This window comes from Oncorhynchus kisutch, linkage group LG13, assembly GCF_002021735.2.
Source record: "Oncorhynchus kisutch isolate 150728-3 linkage group LG13, Okis_V2, whole genome shotgun sequence".
In the NCBI taxonomy this organism is placed as follows: domain Eukaryota; kingdom Metazoa; phylum Chordata; class Actinopteri; order Salmoniformes; family Salmonidae; genus Oncorhynchus; species Oncorhynchus kisutch.
The window spans coordinates 32534065-32558400 of record NC_034186.2 but is presented as its reverse complement, the minus strand read 5'-3'; the positions used below and the strand labels follow the sequence as shown (position 1 = coordinate 32558400).

The 24336-nt window shown below is 42.2% G+C and overlaps 1 protein-coding gene across 2 annotated transcripts in view; it reads left to right on the top strand.

The window, feature by feature from the left end:
- Window positions 1–24336, top strand: part of LOC109902599 (ephrin type-B receptor 1) — a 205239-nt gene that overhangs the window by 143696 nt on the left and 37207 nt on the right. For both annotated transcript variants that reach the window (XM_031786034.1, XM_020499081.2), the window contains exons 6-7: window positions 14929–15053; window positions 21182–21344. In XM_031786034.1, the coding sequence (XP_031641894.1) occupies window positions 14929–15053; window positions 21182–21344 (288 nt within the window). The remainder of the gene's footprint in view (window positions 1–14928; window positions 15054–21181; window positions 21345–24336) is intronic.

Genomic DNA, 24336 nt, shown 5'->3' with positions numbered 1-24336 from the left:
TCTGTCTGTTCCTTCCTAACTTGCGTTTGCAGCTGCAGTTGCTAACTCAACGGCTAGGAGGTATCACTTCTGTAGTGAATAAGAGTTCAAAGTTCATACCATTCGCAACCAAAGCTCACGCTGATGTTGGCTTCGTTCTGTAGTTATTATCTGCACCATTCTGACATAGGACCGTCGTCCTCACATCATCGGAACAGGAAGTTATGTTATCGTCAAGGCTTTATATAGGAAGGGAGAAAAGGGGTGTGTTTCATAGTTTACAACCTCTGTCTCTTCACGTGGGCGGGCCTCTGAGTGAGCAGCCCTATCTTATAAAAACCCACATCTCACATTTTAGAAGCTAAAATCACATTTCATCCCATCACAAATAATTTCATATTCAAACATTTAAATTGAACAACGATTCCATGTGAATCCGATAACTCTGATGTGTAGACTTTCCACTGTAGAGTTTATGTCATCTTATCATTGATGAGAATGTCTCAGATGACAACCGAACTGGCATCATATTCATTAAGTACCACTGCATATGTTCAATTGTTCGGATTACCAGAATATAGTTAATTTCCCCCCACCTTTTGATGTTCCCCGAATCTCTATGTTAACCAAGGGTTTTGCAAATGTAACCTCAGTAGGGTAGAGAGAGGAAAAAGGGGGGAAGAGGTATTTATGACTGTCATAAACCTATCCCCCAGGCCAATGTCATGACAACATGAAGGAGACATTGTTTAATTGGTAAGCCATTCTAGTACTCAGTGGTCCTGTCATACGGTATACCCATGGGTAACACCAGGCCAGCCAACGACACCTCTCCCTCAAGGCATAGGACTCGTTGTTAGGAAGACTTGAAAATGTCTTCTTGAAAAGGATTATAATCATGACTCTCTTCAGTGCTCCACTGTGAATGTTCTTGGAGGAACATCAAGATTGTATCTTACACTGCTATATTACTTTCAATTAAATGGAACTATGGTTACTGAGCTAACACCGTGTTCAGTTGCATTCAATTATAACCATGTGTTGAACCAAACAACAGGCTATAGAGAACACCTGGAGTCTACAGTGCCTTCAGAAAGTATTCATACCCCTTGACCATTTCCACATTTTGTTGTGTAACTGCCTGAATTTAAAGTGGATTAAATTGAGATATCTTGTCACTGGCCTAAACACAATACCCCATAATGTCATGGGGGAATTATGTTTTTAGACATTTTTACAAATTAATTAAAAATGAAAAGCTGAAATGTCTTGAGCCAATAAGTATTCAACCCCTTTGTTATGGTGAAGTTAATTCAAAACAAATTGTATTAGTCAATGCAAATAGTCCAGGTAGCCATTTGATAAAGTGTTCAGCAGTCTTACGGCTTTGGGGTAGAAGCTGTTAAGGAGCCTTTTGGTCCCAGACTTGGCGCTCCAGTACCACTTGCTGTGCGGTAGCTGAGAGAACAGTCTGACTTGAGTGGCTCTAGTCTTTGATATTGTTTAGGGCCTTCCTCTGACACCACCTGGCATAGAGGTCCTGGATGGCAGGAAGCCCTCTGTAGCGCCTTGGGGTCGGATGAAGAGCAGTCGGATGCCGAGCAGTTGCCATACCAAGCGGTGATGCAACCAGTCAGAATGCTCTCAACAGTGCAGCTGTAGAACCTTTTGAGGATCTGAGGTCTCATACCAAATCTTTTCAGCCTCCTGAGGGGGAATAGGCATTGTCGTGACCTCTTCATGACTGTCTTGGTGTGTTTGGATCATGATAGGTCCTTCGTGATGTGGACACCAAGGAACTTCAAGTTCTCAACCCGCTCCACTACAGCCCTGTAGATGTCAATGGGGCATGCTTGGCCCGCATTTTCCTGTAGTCCACAATCAGCTCCTTTGTCTTGCTCACATTGAGGTCAGGTCTCTCTATAGGTGGTCTCATAATTTGTGATCAGGCATACCACCTTCGTGTCGTCGGCAAACTTAATGGAGTTGGAGTCATGTGTGTCCACGCAGTTATGGGTGAACAGGGAGTACAGGAGGGTCAGCATGGCGGATGTGTTGTTGCCTACCCTCACCACCTGGGGGCAGCCTGTAAGGAAGTCCAAGATCCAGTTGCAGAGGGAGGTGTTCAGTCCAAGGACCCTCAGCTTAGTGATGAGCTTGGAGGGCACTATGGTGTTGAATGGTGAGCTGTAGTCAATGAACAGCATTCTCACGTAGATGTTCCTTTTGTCCAGGTAGGAAAGGGCAGTGTGGAGGGCAATAGAGATTGTGACACCTGTGGATCTGTTGGTGCGGTATGTGATTTGGAATGGGTCCAGGGATTCTGGGATGATGGTGTTGATGTGAGACATGACCAGCCTTTCAAAGCATTTAATGGCTACAGACGTGAGTGCTGCAGGGCGATAGTCATTTAGGCAGGCTACCTTGGCGTTGAGCACAGGGACAATGGTGGTCTGCTTGAAACATATACAGTTGAAGTCAGAAGTTTACATACAATTAGGTTGGAAGCATTAAAACTTGTTTTTCAACCACTCAACAAATGTCTTGTTAACAAGTCATAGTTTTGGAAAGTCGGTTATGATATCTACTTTGTCATGACACAAGTCATTTTTCCAACAATTGTTTACAGACAGATTATTTCACTTATAACTCACCGTATCACAATTCTAGTGTGTCAGGACTTTAGATACACTAAGTTGACTGTGCCTTTAAACAGTTTGGAAACTTCCAGAAAATAATGTCATAGCTTTAGAAGCTTCTGATAGGCTAATTGACATCAGTTGAGTTAATTGGCGGTGTACCTGTGGATGTATTTCAAGGCCTACCTTCAAACTCAGTACTTCTTTGCTTGACATCATGGGAAAATCAAAAGAAATCAGCCAAGACCTCAGAAAAAAAATTGTAGACCTCCACAAGTCTGGTTCATCCTTGGGAGCAATTTCCAAATGCCTGAAGGTACCACGTTCATCTGTACAAACAATGGTACGCAAGTATAAACACCATGGGACCATGCAGCCGTCATACCGCTCCTAGAGATGAACGTACTTTGGTGCGAAAAGTGCAAATCAATTCCAGAACAACAGCAAAGTACCTTGTGAAGATGCTGGAGGTAACTGGTACAACAGTATCTATATCCACAGTAAAATGAGTTCTATTTTGACATAACCTGAAAGGCTACTCAGCAAGGAAGAAGCCACTGCTCCAAAACCTCCATAAAAAAGCCAGACTACGGTTTGCTACTGCACATGGGGACAAAGATCGTACTTTTTGGAGAAATGTTTTCTTGTCTGATGAAACAAAAATATAACTATTTTGCCATAATGACCATCATTATGTTTTTGAGGAAAAAGGGGGGTGCTTGCAAGCCGAAGAACACCATCCCAACCGTGAAGCACGGGGGTGGCAGCATCATGTTGTGGGGGTCCTTTGCTGCAGGAGGGACTGAGGCATTTCACAAAATAGATGGCAACATAAGGCAGGAAAGTGATGTGGATTTATTGAAGCAACATCTTAAAACATCAGCCAGGAAGTTAAAGCTTGGTCACACATGGGTCTTCCAAATGGACAATGACCCCAAACATACTTCCAAAGTTGTGGCAAAATGGCTTTAGGACAACAAAGTCAAGGTATTGGAGTGGCCATCACAAAGCCCTGACCTCAATCCTATAGAACATTTGTGGTCAGAACTGAAAAAGTGTGTGCGAGCAATGAGGCCTACAAACCTGACTCAGTTACACCAGCTCTGTCAGGAGGAATGGGCCGAAATTCACCCAACTTATTGTGGGAAGCTTGTGGAAGGCTACCTGAAACGTTTGACCCAAGTTAAACTATTTATAGGCTATGCTACCAAATACTAATTGAGTGTATGTAAACTTCAGACCCACTGGGAATGTGATGAAAGAAATAAAAGCTGAAATAAATCATTCTCTCTGCTATTATTCTGACATTTCACATTCTTAAAATAAAGTGGTGCTCCTAACTGACCTAAGACAGGGAATTTTTACTAGGATTAAATGTCAGGAATTGAGAAAAACTAGTTTGAATTTATTTGGCTAAGGTGTATGTGAACTTCCGACTTCAACTGTAGGTATTACAGACTGGGTCAGGGAGAAGTTGAAAATGTCAGTAAAGACACTTGCCAGCTGGTTAGAGCATGCCCTGTGTACACATCCTGGTAATCCATCTGGCCCTGTGGCCTTGTGAATGTTAACCTGTTTAAAGGTCTTACTCACATCGTCTACGGAGAGCGTGAACACACAGTCGTCCGGAACAGCTAGTGCTCACATGCATGGTTCAGTGTTGCTTGCCTCGAAGCGAGCATAGACTGCATTTAGCTTGTCTGGTATGCTCACGTTATTGGGCAGCTCACGGCTGGATTTCCCTTTGTAATCCATGATAGTTTGCAAGCCCTGCCACATCCAAGAAGCATCACAGTCGTTGTAGTAGGATTCGATTTTAGTCCTGTATTGATACTTTGCCTGTTTGATGCTTTGTCAGAGTGCGAAGCTGGATTTCTTATTAGCGTCCGGATTAGTGTCCCGCTCCTTGAAAGCGGCGGCTCTAGCCTTTAACTCAGTGCAGATGTTGCCTGTAATCCATGGCTTCTGGTTGGGATATGTATGTACGATCACTGTGGGTACGACGTCATAGAGGCACTTATTAATGAAGCCGGTGACTGATATTCTCCTCAATGCCATCAGCTGAGTCCCGGAACATATTTCAGTGTGTGCTAGCGAAGCAGTCCTGTAGTTTAGGATTCACTTCATCGGACCACTTCTGCATTGAGTGCATCACTGGTACTTCCTGTTTGAGTTTTTGCTTGTAAGCAGGAATCAGGACGATATAGTTATGGTCAGATTTGCCAAATGGAGTCCTTTGTATGCGACGCTGTGTGTGGAGTAAAGCACATGTGACATGCTGGTAAAAATGAGTTAAAACAGATTTCAGTTTTCCTGCATTAAAGTCCCTGGCCACTAGGAGTGCCGCCTCTGGATGTGCATTTTCTTGTTAACTTATGGCCTTATACAGCTCGTTGGGTGCAGCCTTAGTGCCAGGATCGATTTGTGGTGGTAAATAGACATCTACGGAGAATATAGATGAAAACGCTCTTGATAAATAGTGTGGTCTACAGCTTATCTTGAGGTACTCTATCTCAGGCGAACAAAACCTCAAGACTTCTTTAATATTAGAGATTGTTCACCAGCTGTTGCTGACAAAGAAACATACACCACCCCCCTGATCTTACTGGAGGCTGCTGTTCTTTCTTGCCAATGCATGGAAAACCCAGCTAACTGTATATTATCCATGTCCTTGTTCTGCCACTACTCAATGAAATATAGGAAATTACAGTTTTTAATGTCCCGTTGATAGGATAGTCTTGAATGGAGCTCATCCAGTTTATTCTCCAGTGATTGCACGTTTACCAGTAGAACGGAGGGTAAAGGCGGACTATCCACTTGCTGATGCAGTCTCACCATGCATCTGGATCTTCAACCTCTGTAACGACGTCTCCTCTTCATACGAATGACGGGGTATTGGACCTGGTCCGGGAGGAGCAGTACTGTATATCCTTCGCGTCCAACACATTAAAGAAAAAATACTTGTCCAGTTCAATGTAAGTAATCGCTGTTCTGATGTCCTGAAGCTCTTTTCGGTCATAAGAAACATTATGTACAAAAAAAGAAAAAAGAAAGCTCCCCAAAAACACACAAAATAGCATAATTGGTCAGGAACCTGTAAAAGAAGAAAGCTTGTACAGAATAAAAATATTCCAAAACATGCATCTTGTTTGCAAAAAGGCACGAAAGTAAAACTGCAAAAAATGTGGCAAAGAAATTAACTCTATGTCCTGAAAGCAAAGCGTTATGTTTGGGGCAAAGCCAACACAACATATCACTGAGTACCACTCTTCATATTTTCAAGCATGGTGGTGGCTGCTTGTCATCGGCAAGTACTAGAGAGTTATTTAGGATAAAACTAAACGGAACAGAGCTAAGTACAGGCAGAATCCTAGAGTAAACCCTGGTTCAGTTTGCTTTCCACCAGACACTGGCAGACAAATTCACCTTTCAGCAGGAGAAAAACCTAAAATGCAAGGTCAAATATATACAAGTTGCTTACCAAGACAACATAGAATATTCCTGAGTGGCCTAGTTACAGTTTTGACTTAAATCATCTTGAAAATATATGTAAAAATCTGAAAATGGCTGTCCTACAACGGTCAACAACCAACTAACAGAATCTTTTAAAGTGTGCCAACATTGTAGTATCCAGGTGTGAAAAGCTCTTAGAGACTCACAGATGTCATCGCTGCCAAATGTGATTCTATTGACTCAGGGGTGTGAATACTTATGTAAATTAGTTATTTCATTTTCAATAAATGAGCAAAAATGTCAAATATGTTTTCACTTTGTCATTATGGGGTATTATCTGTAGATTGGTGAGAAAGAAAATCTATTTATCCATTTTGAATTCAGGCTGTAACACAACACAATGTACAATATGTTAAGGGGAATGAATACTTTCTGAACATTGGCTTGTAGAAACAATATTCAAGTAGACAGATTTAATGCCTGGCCAAAATGGAACGTTCTCGTTTGATAGCTTCACATTAGAGGAAAGCGGGGGAAATGAGAACGTAAATGGCCTTTATTACCTAGTAGAGTTAATAGACCCCATCATCTTGCTTGACAAGGTAAGTGCTCGACTTGACAGATGGATATAGATTAATAAAGAAATAAATAGATACACCAAATAGCCAATGCCATTGTCTTTTGTAAAAACGGCTGCAGTGGTAATGCGTAAGTAGCTTTTAATTTCACTTCAGAAAAGTGGTCAGAGCCATTGTGTTGTTGCCAGGTAATTGGGCCATTTCAGCTGTCCCTGAGAAGGAGTTTATGTCATGGCTCTGTAGGGAAAAATATGTCATGTTTAGAATAAAAGAAGGAGTTGAGAGGCAATGGAGGAGATGGGATTTTTAGCTAGTTACCTTAAAGCTAGAATCCTTCGTTGCTACATCCATTTTTGGATGTAAATATTTATGATATAAACCCATTGATTCTTGAAGAATATAACTTATAAATGCCTCATGAGCTTAGTTCAACTGCCATACCCCATCAGAACTGAAAATATAAGCTTGTTTTACTACAAAGTGTAAACAAACACTGTATAGCCTTTCTCCAGCCCCATCCCTTAGCTTTTTAGCGAAACAGCGGGAGGGACCGCGGGGCGAACACTTTGTTACTGTTTCAATTAAGGATTCTAGCTGAATGAGTTGGCTAGATCAGCGTTATTAAACCGGGGGTCTGTGGACCCCTAGCACTACTGCTGGGGGTCAGCAAAAAAATAAAATACTTGATAAGACAAGACGTGGATTTTTGATGGGGGTCCCTGGGTCACCGGTTTGCCTGGGAGGGGGCAAGAAAAGGTTGGAAGACCCCTGGGCTATATTGAAAGGGTAATGGTGTGAGTGTACACCACTGTCCTTTTAACGGAGTCACAGGGGATGGGAGGTTGGTTCAAATAGTGCCCCCCCGACAGTTCAGAGTAAAGGAAATCTCTGTTGAGGAGAGAGTTAGTTGTGGTTCAGTGAAGGGGCCATTAGACCTTATTCAGGCTGGAGTGACAGAGCTGACAGGAACCCTGATTGATGCACCGCTCTGTAACTCCTCTCCTCTCAGACACAGTGGTGTGTGTTCTCATGCATACCCGATTTACCACCAACCAAAGACCAGCTTACTTATTGGAACCATTCAGTTAAATGTAAAAGATTATATTACATATTCTTTTACCATTGCCTTTAACGGTTTATGCAATCTCAACTGTAGTCTGAGGAAGTCTTTAGGAGGATGGGTCAGTGGGAGCCATGAATTCAATGAATTAAAACAGAGGTGCAGATTGAATGGCATGAAATAAATCAGCTAATGTGGGCAACATATTAACATGTACACTCCAAGGTCTGCGTACTCTTTCAAAACTGTGGCAGAGTAACTGACACTAGCAGATGATGGAAGCTCACAGAGAACAGTGCCAAACCCTCTACTCTGGCAAGACTCTGGGGCTCCACACTCAAACCCCAAACTCTTCTCATGCTGGCATGGGGGTGCTGTGGCAGGCACGGGAGCCCAGTGGAGGCATCTCTCCAGCCCATGACAGTGTGTGCTCAGGGGAATGGTTCTTACACACACATGTAAAACATGTCTACTGTTCCATGGGTAGTAGGATATGTCTGGCCAGAAGTTGCATTAGTCCACATAAAAGGATCCATGTTAACTGGAGCCTCTCATAAAGACCAGTAAACCGTGTCAATTTGTAGAGAGATACTTGGTTCTTTGTTCCATCAGTGGGCACTTTGAGAGTATTTGGATCCATCAGACAGACTATTGAATTCCCAAGCCGGAAATTTGTCATAGCTCTTGCCGTGTCTTTGGCTATGCCGGATTAAGTGATATGACATGCTATTCTATAAAATCCTTTCTCTGTAATTAATATTACCTGATTGAGCTAATCATGTAAATGTAATTAACTAGAAAGTCGGGGCACCATGGAATAATATTTATAGAGCTGTTATCTTCCGAATAAACTCTTAAAGACCTAGTAATATTTGACATCAATAGAAGTCAATATTAATCGTCACCTTATTTCAGTCTCATCTGAAAGTTGTAAATTCTTGGCTAACAAGTTGAATCAGCAATACAAAATTGGGTTTAATTATTTATTTACTAAATTCCTAACTAATCACACAGAATTACATATACACAGAATGAATCATACCTTGATTACAAATTAAGTCATAAATGAAAACGTCCCTAGCATACGGAACAGTTATGACAGCTGGTTACACAAAGAAAAGGGAGCTGGGTTTGAGTGAAAGAGCGGGAAGATTGAAGAACAAAGGGAGAAGCTATGTCTCTATCGGGCCGTCAGCAGCTACTCTATTGTAAATACAGAATTTCATGCATTCTAAATTACCGCCCATTTGGAAAAGGAAAATGCAATAAATATTTACTCTGAGCTGCGCTTCGGTAGGTTGGTCGTAGATGCTGGTCGTGTTGGCCAACAGATCTTCCTGTCCTCGGAAGAATGTCTCTGGTGGTAAATTGCATACGTTGTAGTAACATCGTTGTGTGGTAGATGGGATACTCTGTCTGTTCTTTCCTAGCCCACGTTTGCAGCTGCTGTTGCTAACTCAACTGCTAGGAGGTATCACTTCTGTAGTGAATAAGAGTTCAAAGTTCATACCATTCTCAACCAAAGCTCACGCTGAGGCTGGCTTCGTTCTGTAGTTATTATCTGAATCCTTCTGACATCGGACCGTCATCCTAATGTACCCGGAACAGGAGGTTACATTTTCGTCAAGGGCTTATATAGTGGAGGGAGAAGGGTGTGTTTCATAGTTTACAGCCCATGTCTCTTCACAGGGGCGGGCCACTGATTGAGCAGACCTCTAACCTTTGAAAACACAAATCTCTCATTTGGAAGCTAAAATTACATTCAATCTTTTCACCAATAATTGTATATTTAAACATTATATTTAAACATTTGAATTGCACAACAATTCCATGTGAATCTGATAACTATAATGTGCAGACTTTCCCAGATACAGTTTAGGTCGTCCTGTCATCAGTCATAATGTCTCAGATGACAACCGAACTGACATCATATTCGTACCAACGCATATTTTCAACTGGTTCTATTATCGAAATTTGGTTACTTTCCCTCCACTTGTTTGATGTTCCCAGACTCTCTGTTTAACAAAGGCTATTCAAGAGTCCCTCTGTAGAGTCAAGAGAGAAGGAAGGGAGAAAGGTATTTATGGGGGGGTCATAAACCTTACCCACAGGCCAACGTCATGACACTCTTTCACAAACTGTACTAATCGTTGAACAGCTTCAGACGCTTACTCATAGACACGGCTTGCTGCAGTAGTAAGACTGCATTTAAATTTCTCATGGAATATATTTTCCTGCCGTTTTGAATCTGTGAAGATTAAAAGTCACTACATCAGCCAGTCCCATCCTCCATGTCACCAGTATTTTGCAAAGTCATAGGGTCTGTCCTTTCTTACCACAGCTCATTCACCCATGACATCGTTAGCAGCATACCACCCTGCATCCCACTACTGGCTTGCCTCTGAAGCTTAGCAGGGTTGGTCCTGGTCAGTCTCTGAATGGGAGATCAGATGCTGGTGGAAGTGGTGTTCGAGGGCCTGTGGGAAGAATTCTTTCTTCTGGTCTAAAAAAATATCCCAATGCTCCAGGGCAGTGATTGAGGACATTGCACTTGTGGTGGGCTGTCTTTCGGATGGAACGTTAAAACGGGTATCCTGGCTCTCTGTGGTCACTAAAAGATCCCATGGCACTTATCATAAGAGTAGGGGTGTTGACCCTGGTGTCCTGGCTAAATTTCCAATCTGGCCCTCATACCATCATGGCCACCTAATCATCCCCAGCTTTCAATTGGCTCATTCATTCCCCCTCCTCTCCCCTGTAACTATTCTCCAGGTCGTTGCTGTAAATTAAAATGTGTTCTCAGTCAATTTACCTGGTAAAATAAGGGTAATTAAAAAATAAATTAGATGAGACAGGAAAGGCTTGCAGTGACTGTATTCTTTGGAACCGTATACACATGAGTATACACCTCAAGAAAATACAGAATAACATCAAGGTACAAGTGTAGCTACAGTAGCCACTGGCAGTTAGTTACAGTGCCTTGCGAAAGTATTCGGCCCCCTTGAACTTTGCGACATTTCAGGCTTCAAACATAAAGATATAAAACTGTATTTTTTTGTGAAGAATCAACAACAAGTGGGACACAATCATGAAGTGGAACGACATTTATTGGATATTTCAAACTTTTTTAACAAATCAAAAACTGAAAGATTGGGCGTGCAAAATTATTCAGCCCCTTTACTTTCAGTGCAGCAAACTCTCTCCAGAAGTTCAGTGAGGATCTCTGATTGATCCAATGTTGACCTAAATGACTAATGATGATAAATACAATCCACCTGTGTGTAATCAAGTCTCAGTATAAATGCACCTGCACTGTGATAGTCTCAGAGGTCCGTTAAAAGCGCAGAGAGCATCATGAAGAACAAGGAACACACCAGGCAGGTCCGAGATACTGTTGTGAAGAAGTTTAAAGCCGGATTTGGATACAAAAAGATTTCCCAAGCTTTAAACATCCCAAGGAGCACTGTGCAAGCGATAATATTGAAATGGAAGGAGTATCAGACCACTGCAAATCTACCAAGACCTGGCCTTCCCTCTAAACTTTCAGCTCATACAAGGAGAAGACTGATCAGAGATGCAGCCAAGAGGCCCATGATCACTCTGGATGAACTGCAGAGATCTACAGCTGAGGTGGGAGACTCTGTCCATAGGACAACAATCAGTCGTATATTGCACAAATCTGGCCTTTATGGAAGAGTGGCAAGAAGAAAGCCATTTCTTAAAGATATCCATAAAAAGTGTCGTTTAAAGTTTGCCACAAGCCACCTGGGACACACACCAAACATGTGGAAGAAGGTGCTCTGGTCAGATGAAACCTAAATTGAACTTTTTGGCAACAATGCAAAACATTATGTTTGGCGTAAAAGCAACACAGCTCATCACCCTGAACACACCATCCCCACTGTCAAACATGGTGGTGGCAGCATCATGGTTTGGGCCTGCTTTTCTTCAGCAGGGACAGGGAAGATGGTTAAAATTGATGGGAAGATGGATGGAGCCAAATACAGGACCATTCTGGAAGAAAACCTGATGGAGTCTGCAAAAGACCTGAGACTGGGACGGAGATTTGTCTTCCAACAAGACAATGATCCAAAACATAAAGCAAAATCTACAATGGAATGGTTCAAAAATAAACATATCCAGGTGTTAGAATGGCCAAGTGAAAGTCCAGACCTGAATCCAATCGAGAATCTGTGGAAAGAACTGAAAACTGCTGTTCACAAATGCTCTCCATCCAACCTCACTGAGCTCGAGCTGTTTTGCAAGGAGGAATGGGAAAGAATTTCAGTCTCCCGATGTGCAAAACTGATAGAGACATACCCCAAGCGACTTACAGCTGTAATCGCAGCAAAAGGTGGCGCTACAAAGTATTAACTTAAGGGGGCTGAATAATTTTGCACGCCCAATTTTTCAGTTTTTGATTTGTTAAAAAAGTTTGAAATATCCAATAAATGTCGTTCCCCTTCATGATTGTGTCCCACTTGTTGTTGATTCTTCACAAAAAATACAGTTTTATATCTTTATGTTTGAAGCCTGAAATGTGGCAAAAGGTTGCAAAGTTCAAGGGGGCCGAATACTTTCGCAAGGCACTGTATATGTAATATCTTAACACAGAAAGCCATGCTCTTGTGTTTTGGTCAGTTTGTCTCCTGTGCCCTATAAGGACATTTGGAAATTGCATCTGAACCAACATCTGGTAAATAAGAAAACAAGAAACAGATGGAAATATTGCACTAGGTGAGATAACAGGGTATCTGTCTCTGTGTGAGGGATCCCTGATGCTCCACTCTTCCAATGCCTGAGTAGAGGCATTATCTAGAGCTATAAAACATTCACACAGAGCGAGAAAAATGAGCGAGAACAAGTGAGAGAGAGGGACAGACAGAGCAATGCATACAGAAAGAAAAGGCAGAGAAAGCAGGAGAAAATATTTTTTGTAGTACAACCGAAATACTTTTATTTCATGTAGCTTGAATCCAAATCGGTGAAGGAAACAGGGTCATCATCAACATTACATTAAACGTTGGCTGTAATGAGATGAAGTCTATCTGACAAAAAGGTAACATTGCTTTATCTGATATATGTGAAGAATCACTGTACTTTTCCTCCAACAAGCTCTGCCTTATTCTTGTGGGAAACAGTGTTGGAATATGGAGATCCTGCTTCATCCTTTAGGTGTCCTGTGGGACATTCTTACCTTGTGAGGAATGCGGGTGTTCAGGAGATTGGAACACTGACAGTTTTACCACCCTTATCTTGCTTGTTCAAATCCTCCTCTACACGTTTCTCTCCTTGTAAATCCACACACATCTTGGAGACATAAAAATAACAACACGCTGAGGCAAGCCTTTTGAGAGCTCTGCTAGTTTACTTCAGCCAATAAAAATTGATCGGTTACAGGAAGCCCAATATTTCAAAAATGATGATGAAGACATCAATGTCAGTGTAGTAACTTAGCATCGGCCTCACTCAGTGTCATTGTTTATGGAGATTTTGGAGTCCTTTTTTTTATCCAGGGCAACATCGTATTGATAGTTTCAGCATGACAATCAGAAAAATAACATGCATTGTCAATAATAGCAGAAAACTATTGAATTTCACGGCTTGCCAGTGGAGGTTGAGGCAGTTAACAGCAGTTGAAAGAGCAACAACCCAGACGCATGTCTTTTTATGTGAGGGATGCGTCACGACACTTAGTAGAGGAAATGTCTGATGGCTTTTCTGTAGAGTTAGACAGCCATAATTCTGAGCTGAGCATGAAGTCTAGTCTAGCGTGGCAGATTTATTTTCTTAGAGAACTAAAAATGTTTTTTCTTCCTCTCTGATTTGGCTCCTAATTCACTCAGCCTAGTGCCAGCCACAGTTAGAGAGGATGGGGAACATACAGATACACACACACACACACACACACGATTGTTTTACTATCCTTGTGGGGACCAAACAATTGATTCCCATTCAAAATCCTATTTTCCTTAACCTAAACCTAACCCTACCTTGACCCTAAACCTCAAACCCTAATTGTAACCCTAAACCTAACCCCTAAGCCTAAAATAGCATTTTTCCTTGTGGGGACCGGCAAATGTAGTACACTCACTCACTCACTCACTCACTCACTCACTCACTCACTCACTCACTCACACTTGTCAAAATAATAGGGTTTGGCCTGATTCGTTCACCCCTCACCATAAACCCTGTGGGCTCCAAAAATATATAACATTTGTGTTAGGGAGATTCCATTCCACTTAGCTAGAGTTTCACTCACTTAAACATAGCTTCATATCTCATAGTCCAAAAACCAAATCCGCAAATGAAATTAAATAAAAAATGAATTGAATAGATTAAAAAGCAGGCCCTTTGAGGCAAGGAAAGCAGCACATTTGAAACAGTCTGAATGATAGGAAGTGCTGGGGGCCTGTAGACTGCTGCCTCACCGCTAGCCAGGCTCAGTGTATTGATAACGCGGTGCAAAGCTGGAGCAGTGGTGCGTGAAAGAGAGCCAGAGAGCCTCCTCTCGCTGATGACTATCCCCTCCCCTCTTTTAGCCAGAGCAGCAGTGCACAGACAACCGCTTAACATGACCAACATCTCTCCTTGCTGCTGCTACAGTAAGGATGCTCAGTCACATAGAATTACTGGGGTGTAAGACATTCATACAAACAGATACACCATTAGATGCTATGGGGGTAATATCCTACACTCCTCCCTCCATCCCTGGTCGAGGGCTTGCTGTGGTGCCCTCCACCCTCCGTGGGTTAAGATGATGGGTTGTTGGAGATGGTGGCCTGGGGGATTGTGGTGGTAGCAGAGAGAGAGGGAGGAAATTGAATGGGCTGAATGGGTTTAATTCATAAAACATGTTATGGGCATTTCAACTTTATTGCTGTCTGTAAGGGGAAAGGAGGGCTGCAAATGAAATATGCTATGAAGTGAGCTCAGTTCGATACCATAGAATTGTTGTAATAGAAATACTATGACCAAGGATACCTCTGTACTGCTTAACGGAATGGTATGACGAGTTCATACGTCTGTAGTGTTTCCTAAGAGATTTGAAAGCCATTCAATTAAATGAGACTCTTCAGTCAAGCATGTTTTTTCATACAGTTTCAGCACAGAAGGCCTTTATTTCATAACATTGATCAAACATGTAGGATGGTTGCAATACTAAAGAGTAAGGAAGCATCCATACAGGTGACATTGCCCCATCTGTCTGTTCCCTTAGCTCCTTCCATGGTTCCCATCATGCACCAGGTCAGCTCCACCATGAAGAGCTTCACATTGTCATGGCCACAACCTGAGCAGCCCAATGGAATCATCCTGGACTATGAACTGAGGTACTACGAAAAGGTAAGACAACATTTTTATAATTAATGTCTGTAATAAGAACTAAAATACACGAGCAGATCATTATGTCAACCAGAGGCATCTCTTAAGTTCAATGGAAAGACACCCAGAAGGTTGTCTCTATTGGGTGAATCTTCTGGGCGGGTATTGGTCTACCAAGCTTGCTAGGAATATTAGCCTTTATGCCTTTATCCTTTCAACCATGGGACTCAATATTCATGTGTTATTATACTTGACACGTTTACTCTAATTTTATTGTACCCTCTGATTTTTGAGTCATTCCCCTCGTTACCTTGGAGAGTGTGCATCCGAGAATGCATTTGCAACCTTGATAATTATCCATTAATTGCGTTTAACCGGCGTCTTCTTTGGATGAGCACAGAGCACTGGGTTGCTAGGATACTGGGGTGCTTGGACCTATTTTGTGTGAAAGGTGTCCTCTCAGTCTGGGTCTTTCGCCAACCCTGTCTGACCTGTGGCTCCTCCACACAGCCTTTTTCCCCCCTGAGTAGAGGCAGCACACATAGCCTTTCAACTCTATATCATTAGGTAGTAAATATGCAGCTTCCCCCATGCTTAGAGAGGGCTGCCCTGTGGTCTCGCTAACCTTATATCCACTCCATTGCCCTAACCTCTCTCTGTCTCTCTCAGCTTCCTCTATATCTCCCTACTTCCTCTTTCTCTCACTCTGTTTTACACAGTTTTTTCATTGTTGTTTCCATTTCCTTTTCATTTTCTCTCTCTGCCTGCTGCACCTCTACAGTCTTCTGTCAGTATCCTTCTCTGGCTCTCGTCTTTTCCTCTCTGATATAGTATGGTCATACCTATGGAGTTCATGGATACGATGTCACTTGTGGTTTCTATTGAAAAGGCTGCGTTGACAGCACTGTACACTCATAAAGCCTGCATTTACTGTATATTATCCAACATAATGCAGTCAAATGTGCTCTTTCAGAGAGTTTGGTCAAAACCCTCTCTGTCCTCTGATGACTTAGTTGTTTTCAAATCAAATCAAATCAAATGTTATTTGTCACATACACATGGTTAGCAGATGTTAATGCGAGTGTAGCGAAATGCTTGTGCTTCTAGTTCCGACAATGCAGTAATAACCAACAAGTAATCTAACTAACAATTCCAAAACTACTGTCTTATACACACAAGTGTAGGGGGATAAAGAATATGTACATAAAGATATATGAATGAGTGATGGTACAGAGCGGCATAGGCAAGATACAGTAGATGGTAGATCAGTGAAAGGTTGCTATTAATAAGCACTTCATATGTCCAGTTGTGAGAGTACGAGAAGATGGAGGCTAGCTGGCCTATTTAAACAGGCTAAGTTGCGTTAAAGATATTGAGTGTTCTGTATGTCAAAGACAACTAGCAATTTTAGCATTCTTACTTTTAATGGACGGGGTTGTTTTCATCAATCTGTGTCTATATTTGTGTGCCTGCCCCCATCCCCCAAGCCAGGGATGGGCAACTGGGATTACCCTTTTGTAGGCCTGCGGACAATCAGCAGGAACAATGCAAAAGTAATTCTGCTTTGAAAGTTGATAAATTTGTAACCTCACTTTTGAGAAAATGGCCTTTGAAAGTGTTGGTACCTACTGGAGAGCTCTTCTACATCCATTCAGCATCATTCACACTCTTTTAAGCTTGAGCGCCACCCATCTCTTTAAGGATTCACATGTACTAAACAACCAAAGATTTCAAGACCAAAGTCTGTGAATTTACCAACTACCTCTATCGACAGTTGTCGCAGAGACATCATAAACATTATATTGAAATAGTTACTTGCATAGTGGAGTACTTTGTTTAGACATGTTGCTAGCTAGCTAAACAATGAACCATAATCCCAACTCATAATGTTACTACCCTGCATGAACCTGCAGGTAGCTAACCAACCAGGTTCAATGTTAGCTAGCTAACATTAGGCTATAACTAGCAATGCAAATGGCTCTGAGATACGAATAATATTACTACACCGATCATACACGTAACATTAGATAGCTAGCTAACAGTACACTTTCTGACAAACTAGAAACATGTAATATCTGAAAATGTTGCTAGCTAGACTCTCTTACCCGTATACAAGTATGGACATTTCTCCCTCTATTAAGGCACATGAAAGTTCACATCCCCCAAAAAACATTTTGATAAAATAATAAAGTTTACGTTCAAATGGTGCCCTTGTGAAGTAAACTCAGCAAAAATAGAAATGTCCTCTCACTGTCAACTGCGTTTATTTTCAGCAAACCTAACATGTAAATATTTGTATGAACATAACAAGATTCAACAACTGAGACATTAAACTGAACAAAGGGGAGGGGTTTGGCCACCAGCTGCATTAAGTACTGCAGTGCATCTCCTCATGGACTGCACCAGATTCGCCAGTTAATGCTGTGAGATGTTTCCCCACTCTTCCACCAAGGCACCTGCAAGTTCCCGGACATTTCTGGGGGGAATGGCCCTCACCCTCACCCTCAGATCCAACAGGTCCTAGACATGCTCAATGGGATTGAGATCCGGGCCCTTCGCTGGCCATGGCAGAACACTGATGATGAACACCATGATTGACCCTTCAGCTCCAAGTCAATCCCGCTCCAGAGAACAGGCCTCGGTGTAACACTCATTCCTTTGACAATAAACATGAATCCGACCGTCACCCCTGGTGAGACGAAACCGCGACTCCTCAGTGAAGAGCACTTTTTGCCAGTCCTGTCTGGTCCAGCGACAGTGGGTTTGTGCCCATAGGCGGCGCTGTTTCCGGTGATGTCTGGTGAGGACCTGCCTTACAACAGGCCTACAAGCCCTCAGTCCAGCCTCTCTCGGTCTATTGCGTACAGTCTGAGCACTGATGGAGGGATTGTGCGATCCTGGTAACTCGGGCAGTTGTTGTTGCCATCCTGTACCTGTCCCGCAGGTGTGATGTTCGGATGTACCGATCCTGTGCAGGTGTTGTTACACGTGGTCTGCCACTGCGAGGACGATCAATTCTCCATCCCGTCTCCCTGTAGTGCTGTCTTAGGCATCTCACAGTACAGACATTGCAATTTATTGCCCTGGCCATATCTGCAGTCCTCATGCCTCCTTGTTGCATGCCTAAGGCATGTTCACGCAGATGAGTAGGGACCTGGGCATCTTTCTTTTGGTGTTTTTCAGAGTCAGTAGAAAGGCACTTTAGTGTCCTAAGTTTTCACAACTGTGACCTTAATTGCCTACAGTCTGTAAGCTGTTAGTTTCTTAACGACCATTCCACAGGTGCATGTTCAATAATTGTTTATGGTTCATTGAACAAGCATGGGTAACAGTGCTTAAGCCCTTTACAATGAAGAACTGTGGGGTTATTTGGGATTTGTATTAATTATCTTTGGAAGATAGGGTCCTGAAAGTGCTGTTTCCTTTTTTGCTGAGTTTAGTTATGCACAACATACACCTAGTTTCCTGAAACGAGTAACATATTTCAATATAAAGACATACCATTTTTCATCACAGCAGAAGTCACAGGTTTGTTTGAGGTGGTTCTGTACTGTGTTTCATTTCAGGACTCCCACAGTGGTTCCATAGACACAACATAGTGTTGAACAAACTCATTTCCTCAGAGAGACAATAGTATTATCGTGGAGATAGGGATAGGGATAGGGATAGGGATATTTACCTGGATCGCAGCTGTATTGCAAAGAAGAGATGAGGAGAATCAGAGTCCTCAGGGTGGAGAGTCAGAAAAGATGGCCCCACACACACAACGGAAGGAGAATAATACATTCTACTATTACCCCAGGACCAGGTTACACTCCCACACAGAAAATAATGGAGAGAATTCTGGATCAAATTGCAGGAATACGAGTCTGAACGCTTTGTTCTATTTCCATACTTGTTTTATCTACCTGATCTGCCTAATATGATGGCTTTATCACCTCTGTCTGGGCAACAGGAAAATGTGTCAGAGCTAAAAGTAAAGATGATTTAAAGTTATTTTTGAAATCATGAAGTCATCAGAATCCCACCGCAGTGTATGATGCTTTGCGGTTTACTACATATCTTTCATACAAAAAAAACACAGCCCACGAATAGGGTTCATGCTTCATGAAATGCATAATTATGTATGGAGGGCCAGTATAACACGCTGTTTCCTGTCCTGCCACTCTCTTCCTAGTTTCACCCCCCCCTCCCCCCGTCCGGTATTTCTGTGTTTAATGCCAGTTACTCAGCTGCACTCTCCAGGGAATGTCTGGAGCCATGGGGTTGGTTTAGATTTGGGATCGGGTCTGGATTGCACCATTGGCCAATGAAAGCTGATATAAAATCTCTATTCCAGCGAAGGTCTTTTTCTTCCTCCTACTCTGTGCAGACAATGAAGAAGAGGTGGGCTCCCGATGGGACAGCACACTGATAATGTCAGCACTCCCTGTCACAATATCCTATTATGTAATGCTCTACTCGGTCCGAGTACAAACCCCATTCCGCATTTTCTGCATGTGTGAGGAGAATTCCATTTGCTAGCCTTTGCTGAGGTAGTGGATTTCATCTTGGCCTTCTTGCTGAGCATCAAAGCTGGTGTGATGATAAGCAGTGAGAATATTGGCGTGATGGCAAGGTGGAGTCTGCAATTGAAATTGAAATGGCAAGGGCCAACGAGGCATATTTCATCCGTCAGCTTTGACTGAAGTGCCACGGAACACTGCCAGGCTGAACATTGCCAGGCTGAACACTGCTAGGCTGTTGAGAGTTAAATTCACAGTCCCCCTCCGCAGCTCTGGGAGTCTCCACCCCTCACAAATCTTTAAGAAGGCCAGGCGGGGATAAGGCCAGAGGAGGATGGGTTGGGGCTTCAGAGGGATGGAATTGGGAGTGGTTGTAAAGGGCGGTTCACTGGGTATTTCTGGGGAAGAGAGATAAGTGGCCTTGGGCATTTAAGGAATTCCAGGCATTATACAAAGTCCCCATATCTAATTCTGCACAGGACCTTGTCATTTAGGCAGTGCATGCGCTGAGCGAGGAAGCAGCTATATTTCAGGGGTGAAGTTGCATCTAATTTCTGTTCAGTGTTTTTCTTCTGATAAAGGAAGGTCAGAGCCTCCATTAGCTGAGGAGTGTTACCTTCCTTCCTCTGTCTCTCTCTGTCTCTGTGGTTTGGCTGTTTTTGTGTGTCTGCTGTGTATGCACACACTTTTCCTTTTATAAATTACCACCATGGAGGATACTTACAGTTTGAATGGTCCAGATACAAAAAATGTGTCCAGTCTTTATACAAACCAGAAGACCTAACCTGCCACATACCAAGTCACACATTCTCACTAAACACTTACTAAACACATGCTGAACATGTACATACACTCATGTGTTCAGTAAAATCATCAGCATACAATCCACCTCTCACACAATATATGTTCTCCCTGTATCCCTTCACTCTGGTCTGAGGCGAAACTGAACACGTCTCACGGTTTTTCCACCTCCTGCTCTTGTTTGCTCTCATCCCTCCACAGAGGAAAGAGTCTGGAAGGAGAGAGACAGAGAGGGATTAAAGCAAACAGAGAAAGAAAAGCAAATGCCATGAGCTCTCTAAGTACACACAATGCCAGTGAAAAGGTGTGTTGTGATGAGCCAACGATCTGAAAGGAGAGATGTGTGTGGTAACTCTGGTTGATGATTGATGATGGACACGTCTATGCATGGATTCTAAAACCCGGATCAGCTACCAATATGCTGCACATGGTGAAAGATCTAATATGGGGATGTTGTTTGGAAGTCTTTTTTTCTCAACACCCCACTCATTGCTCGATGTCCCTATTTCTGGTTTTATGTGGCCAAATTAAAAGAGTTCTAAAATTATATACTGTGTGTATGTGAAAAGCCTAATTCCCCTCTATGGCTGTATAAAGATTACAACAGTGGAGGCCAATGTGGATATCCACCATCCAGAATAATCTCATACACAAACATAAAGAGGAGTAAGGGCCATTTTGTTATCTAAGCCCACAGGGCAGTATGTAGTGTGTATTAATGATTAGGGGTTGACTCGAGTTGTTACTCCACTGCCTAAAGGCTGCAGGCCCAGTTTGATGAACAGATGTAATATCCTCTAACTCTCTTTCTCCTATTTTTCAATCTCTCCGTTATTGTTACAGGACCACACTGAGTTGAATTCAACCATGGTGCGGAGCCAGACCAACACTGCCCGTGTGGAGGGCCTGAGGCCAAGCATCATGTACGTGGTACAGGTCCGTGCCAGGACGGTGGCAGGCTTCGGCAAATACAGCAGCAAGCAGTGCTTCCAAACCCTGACAGATGGTATGCTCTGTGTGTGTGTGTGTGTGTGTGTGTGTGTGTGTGTGTGTGTGTGTGTGTGTGTGTGTGTGTGTGTGTGTGTGTGTGTGTGTGTGTGTGTGTGTGTGTGTGAGACCACCATGCGGGTCTTTGTGTCTGTGGACTGGGTGTGGGAGTTTGGCTATAGTAATAACTTCAAACATTAACTGTCATTACTGCAATACATTTGTATGTGTCGACGCAGAGCAGGTGGTGACTTTTTCAAAATTAAACAGATATTCCCTTGATATTAGGATTGATTTTTAATATACATATCCCAATGTCATTGTCTGGATTAAAGTAGTTCCTACTAGAGCCATGTATCCGCAGTGCCTTCAGAAATGATTCACACCCCTTGACTTTTTCCACATATAGTTGTGTTATAAAGTGGGATTAAAATGGATTTAATTGTAATTGTTTTGTCAATGGTCTACACAAAATACTTTAATGTCAAAGTGGAATAATATTTCATCATCATTTTTTAAAAAAGGTGTCAATTTGGTTGTTGATCTTTGCTAGACAGCCATTTTCAAGTATTTTCAAGCTGATTTAAGTCAAAACTGTAACTACTGTAGCCAACAAAGCCTCCTTCACTCACGCCGCCAAACTGACTATCCTACCGATCCTCGACTTCGGCGATGTCATCTACAAAATTGCTTCCAACACTCTACTCAGCAAACTGGATGCAGTTTATCACAGTGCCATCCGTTTTGTCACTAAAGCACCTTATACCACCCACCACTGCGACTTGTATGCTCTAGTCGGCTGGCCCTCGCTACATATTCGTCGCCAGACCCACTGGCTCCAGGTCATCTACAAGTCCATGCTAGGTAAAGCTCCGCCTTATCTCAGTTCACTGGTCACGATGGCAACACCCATCCGTAGCACGCGCTCCAGCAGGTGTATCTCACTGATCATCCCTAAAGCCAACACCTCATTTGGCCGCCTTTCGTTCCAGTTCTCTGCTACCTGTGACTGGAACGAATTGCAAAAATCGCTGAAGTTGGAGACTTTTATCTCCCTCACCAACTTCAAACATCTGCTATCTGAGCAGCTAACTGATCGCTGCAGCTGTACATAGTCTATTGGTAAATAGCCCACCCATTTTTACCTACCTCATCCCCATACTGTTTTTATTTATTTACTTTTCTGCTCTTTTGCACACCAATATCTCTACCTGTACATGACCATCTGATCATTTATCACTCCAGTGTTAATCTGCAAAATTGTAATTATTCGCCTACCTCCTCATGCCTTTTGCACACAATGTATATAGACCCTTTTTTTCTACTGTGTTATTGACTTGTTAATTGTTTACTCCATGTGTAACTCTGGTGTCTGTTCACACTGCTATGCTTTATCTTGGCCAGGTCGCAGTTGCAAATGAGAACTTGTTCTCAACTAGCCTACATGGTTAAATAAAGGTGAAATAAATAAAATAAAATAAAACTGTAGGCCCCTCAGGAACATTTAATGTAATCTTGGTAAGTAACTCCAGTGTAGATTTGAGTTTTAGCTTATTGTCCTGCTGAAATGTGAATCTGTCTCCCAGTGTCTGTTAGAAAGCAGACTGAACCAAGTTTACCTCTAGGATTTTGCCTGTGCTTAGCTCTAGACCTTTTCTTTTTATTTAAAAAAACTCCCTAGTCCTTGCTGATGACAAGCATACCCATAACATGATGCAGCCACCACCATTCTTAAAAATATGAAAAGTGGTACTCAGTTATGTGTTGTGTTGGATTTGCTCCAAACATAATGCATTGTGTTCAGGACAAAAAGTTAATTTCTTTGCCACATATTATGCAGTTTTACTTATTGCAAACAGGATGCATGTTTTGGAATATATATTGTTTTGTACAGGCCTTCTTTTCACTCTGTCATTTAGGTTAGTATTGTGGAGTAACTACAATGTTGTTGTTTTATCCTGTCACAGCCATTAAACTCTGTAACTGGTTTAAAATCACTTTTGACCTCATGGTGAAATCCTGGAGCAGATTCCATCCTCTCTGTCAACTGAGTTAGGAAGGACTCCTGTATCTTTGTAGTGACTGGGTGTATTGATACACCATCCAAAGTTGAATAAATTCTCCATGCTCAAAGGGATATTCAATGTCTGCTTTTGTATAGTCGATGCAACTTATTATCTGACTTGTTAAGCACATTTTTACTCATGAAGTTATTTAGGCTTGCCATAACAAAGGGATTGACTACTTAGTGATTCAAGACAATTTAGCTTTTCATTTTGATTAATTTGTAAACATTTCTAAAAACATAATTCCACTTTGACATTATGGGGAATTGAGTGTAGATCAGTGCCAAAATCTAAATTGAATCCATTTTAAATTCAGGCTGTAACACAACGAAATGTGGAAAAGTCAAGGGGTGTGAATAAATTATGAAAGCACTGTAGAAAATAAATATATGGCTCCGACTAATTCCATTTGTTCGGGGAAATTGCACATTGGAGGTGTTAGCCATAGTGAGTCTGCAGGTGGCACAGCTGCATGGCGTAGTGGAGGAAAGCAGCCAACAGAGAGCCCCTGCATGCTCACAGTGTGGTGTAGCTCGTTAAGGGATCTCTAGCAGCAGCGCCTGCCGAAGAGTTGGGGTTGCAGCAGCATCCGTTCCCCCCCAAAACAGTTGAGTCATCAGTCTTAGAAAAGTTGTCTGGTCATGAGACTATAAAACTCTGAACCCAATAAAAAGTTGACAAAATAAAGCTTTTATGCAAATGTTGCACCAAAATAAGTCTAAAATATTTGTTATCACTAGGAGCTATTTTGAAAGCTTCCACAAAATGGTATAAACAATTATAACCCATATGAAAACCACAGAATATGAAAAAGGGTGCTGTTCATTCAAAAGACAATATGAATGGTTATATACAGTGGGGCAAAAAAAGTATTTAGTCAGCCACCAATTGTGCATGTTCTCCCACTTAAAAAGATGAGAGAAGCCTGTAATTTTCATCATAGGT